General features: G+C 43.0%; 1 protein-coding gene across 1 annotated transcript in view; it reads right to left on the reverse strand.

The window, feature by feature from the left end:
- The window catches only part of UTRN (utrophin), a 619,010-nt gene that overhangs the window by 150,395 nt on the left and 465,986 nt on the right, over window positions 1-2,629 (reverse strand). The window contains exon 53 of the mRNA XM_045294578.1: window positions 2,247-2,376. Within this exon, the coding sequence (XP_045150513.1) occupies window positions 2,247-2,376 (130 nt within the window). The remainder of the gene's footprint in view (window positions 1-2,246; window positions 2,377-2,629) is intronic.

Consider the following 2,629-nt stretch of genomic DNA (forward strand, 5'->3'; position numbering starts at 1 on the left):
AAAAAAAAAAAACGGCAGCCTGCTGTGTTCTGGCTCCCCCCTGCGCTCAGTTGGGCTCTTTAGTGATCTTGGTTACTGTTGACTATCCAGTCCTTCTAAGTGGTCAGGACTCTCCAGTGAACCCCATCATTTCCTACCTTCTCTGCTTTGACTGAAAACCATTCTCTCTCGGAATGCCAAAGTCACTGGAACTTGTAGAATACAACCGAGATCGGACAATAATACGGACCATTCCGTATTATTGCTTGCTCACCCCTGCCCCCTAGTTTTTCCCCCCTAAATAAACGGAAGCCTTCTCGGGACTATGTGTCTCACAGCTGTTTGTCCTCATAGTGTTCTGCACCTGGCACCATTCATTGAAGGGCACAGTAAAGACCTAGTGTATGCCACAAAGTATTCCAGATATTACAAACCACAGGAGCAAAGAACAAACAACCTATCATCCTCATGAACATTCCATATTAAAGTTGTGACAACCTCCCTTCTCCGTGAGTCTTTCACCAACCAGGAAATCCAAGAAACTTCCATGCCCAGAGCATTTATTGGGGGCCTCAGGACCCAGGCATGACTGAGTGAACCAGCTCAGGGCAGCTGATACCGAAGGTGGGCTTTCTGGGCAGCCACCAAACAAGTGGAATCTTATTAGCATCACCTGTTAGGTGTCGTCTGGAGCCTTCCTGGAAGTCATTTAGGCTCCCGTGAAAAAGACTCAATTGGAAAATGGCTACCTGTCCAAATGCCTGATCCAGTTCCAGTTTGGGTCAAAGAAAACCTTTCCCAACAATAGGTTCCTTACAAGTAATCAATGCTCATGAATTACTGCTAAGCCCAGCAGGGGAGCATGGGGCGGTCTTTCAGCTCCGCTTAACAAGGTGAAGGGAATGATGGAAACAATGGGGAATGACAGGTGTGTTTTTAATGCATCAATGATTTTATTATCTCCAGTGAGAAATTACAGTAGAAAGAGAGGATAGTCTCCAAATTCACTGCAGTTTCTCTCGAAATTTACTATGAAATATAGGCCTAATTGCTATCGTAAGATCAAGTTTCCATTTTAAACCTAAGTACATACTCATAAAATGCTACTCAAAATTCAACTCAAACGCATTGCCACTGAGTCAATACCGACTCACAGCGACCCCATCAGACCAGGTACAACTGCCCCTGTGAGGTTCTGAGACCGTAATTTGTTTAAGGGGCAGAAAGCACCGTCTTTCTCCCCCAAATGATACTGAACTCACTTCTGAGTCAAGGCTGACTGACAGCAACCCTACAGGACTGAGTGTAACTGCCCTGCGAGTTCCCAAGACGGTACTTCTTCATGGAGCACAAAGTCTCGACTTTCTCCCGAGGACCCAGTGGGGAATTTGAACTGCTGACCTTTCAGATTGCAGCCCAATGCATAACTAGGACTACACCACCAGTTATGTTTAAATGAAAATAATAATAATGCTTGGATGAAAACAAGGGGTACTTGCAGGTCTAATTTTTAAAACCAATGTGACTCAAATTATAATTTTCAAAAAGGCAGAGACTGAAAAGTCAAGTATAGAGGCTATCACTGGCCTGTCACTCTGAGCCACTCAGTCATCAAACCACAGAACAAGGTTTGTGCACGCCCAGCCCACCTGCCTCCTAGTGAGTAACAGTGACACACAAAATAAAGGTCATTGCCGCTTACGATCACTTCCTTCCTTAAAAACCTTACGTATGAGGCCTAAAGACCAACCATTCCTCAAAAGCAAAGATGAGATGGTAAGAGCTGGGAAGGGAACAAACAGAAGGCTGGTACACTGGGAGACCCGTAACCGATGGCAAAGGGCCACCTGACTTACATGGTAAGCTTTCACCACAAACTTAACAAAATCAATTTGAAAAAATCATCTTGAAAAATAACCCAGAAGTTAAAAAAAATTGCTTCATATTTAAAGATGTTAAACTTTACTCTGTGTTTTCATCCTAATCTTCCTTTTGCAAATACTTATCTAATTTAAGAATCAGAAAGGTATTTTAAGTTTTTCGAGGGATTCTAAACAAATCATTTCCCCTCTAGTTGGCTTTTAAAAGATTACTGAGGTGTAAAGGACAGTTTTTCTTTAAAAATCTAGATAGTTGTTAAACAGTGACACAGATGATGAAGTGATGTTTTGGACACAATGCTAACCAGCAGATCCGGACACACTAGAGGAGAGTTTGTCTTCCTCTAACACGTATTTTTGGTGATGCACGGAAGAAATCAGCCTCACCTGCTTTTGATTGGAGGTTTCTTCTGGGTTCTTCTGGGGCCTCGATAGGCTGATCAGCAAGGAACACTCGGGCTTGGTCGACAGCATTCAGGACAGAGTACTCCTTCTCCTTTAATTCACGCCTCAGAGCCTGTGTAACAAGAAGCAAAAGTTGGATTTGTAACGTGATGTGTTCGCCAAAGAATGGCATATGCTCAGTTCTTCCACCTCTGACCACACTTGTCAAAGGAATGACGAATCACCAGCCTGCACGTTAGCTTGTAAGTGAAACTGTAAATCCCATGGGTAAGAATGATGAAGGAATATGAGTATAGACCAAAAAAGGATCCTGCCTGTAGAACTTAAATATGTTTTTAAAGAATTCTCCTTAAAATATTCACTCG

Source organism: Echinops telfairi, unplaced genomic scaffold, assembly GCF_000313985.2.
Source record: "Echinops telfairi isolate 266 unplaced genomic scaffold, ASM31398v2 ScPeMD7_3533;HRSCAF=4204_0, whole genome shotgun sequence".
In the NCBI taxonomy this organism is placed as follows: domain Eukaryota; kingdom Metazoa; phylum Chordata; class Mammalia; order Afrosoricida; family Tenrecidae; genus Echinops; species Echinops telfairi.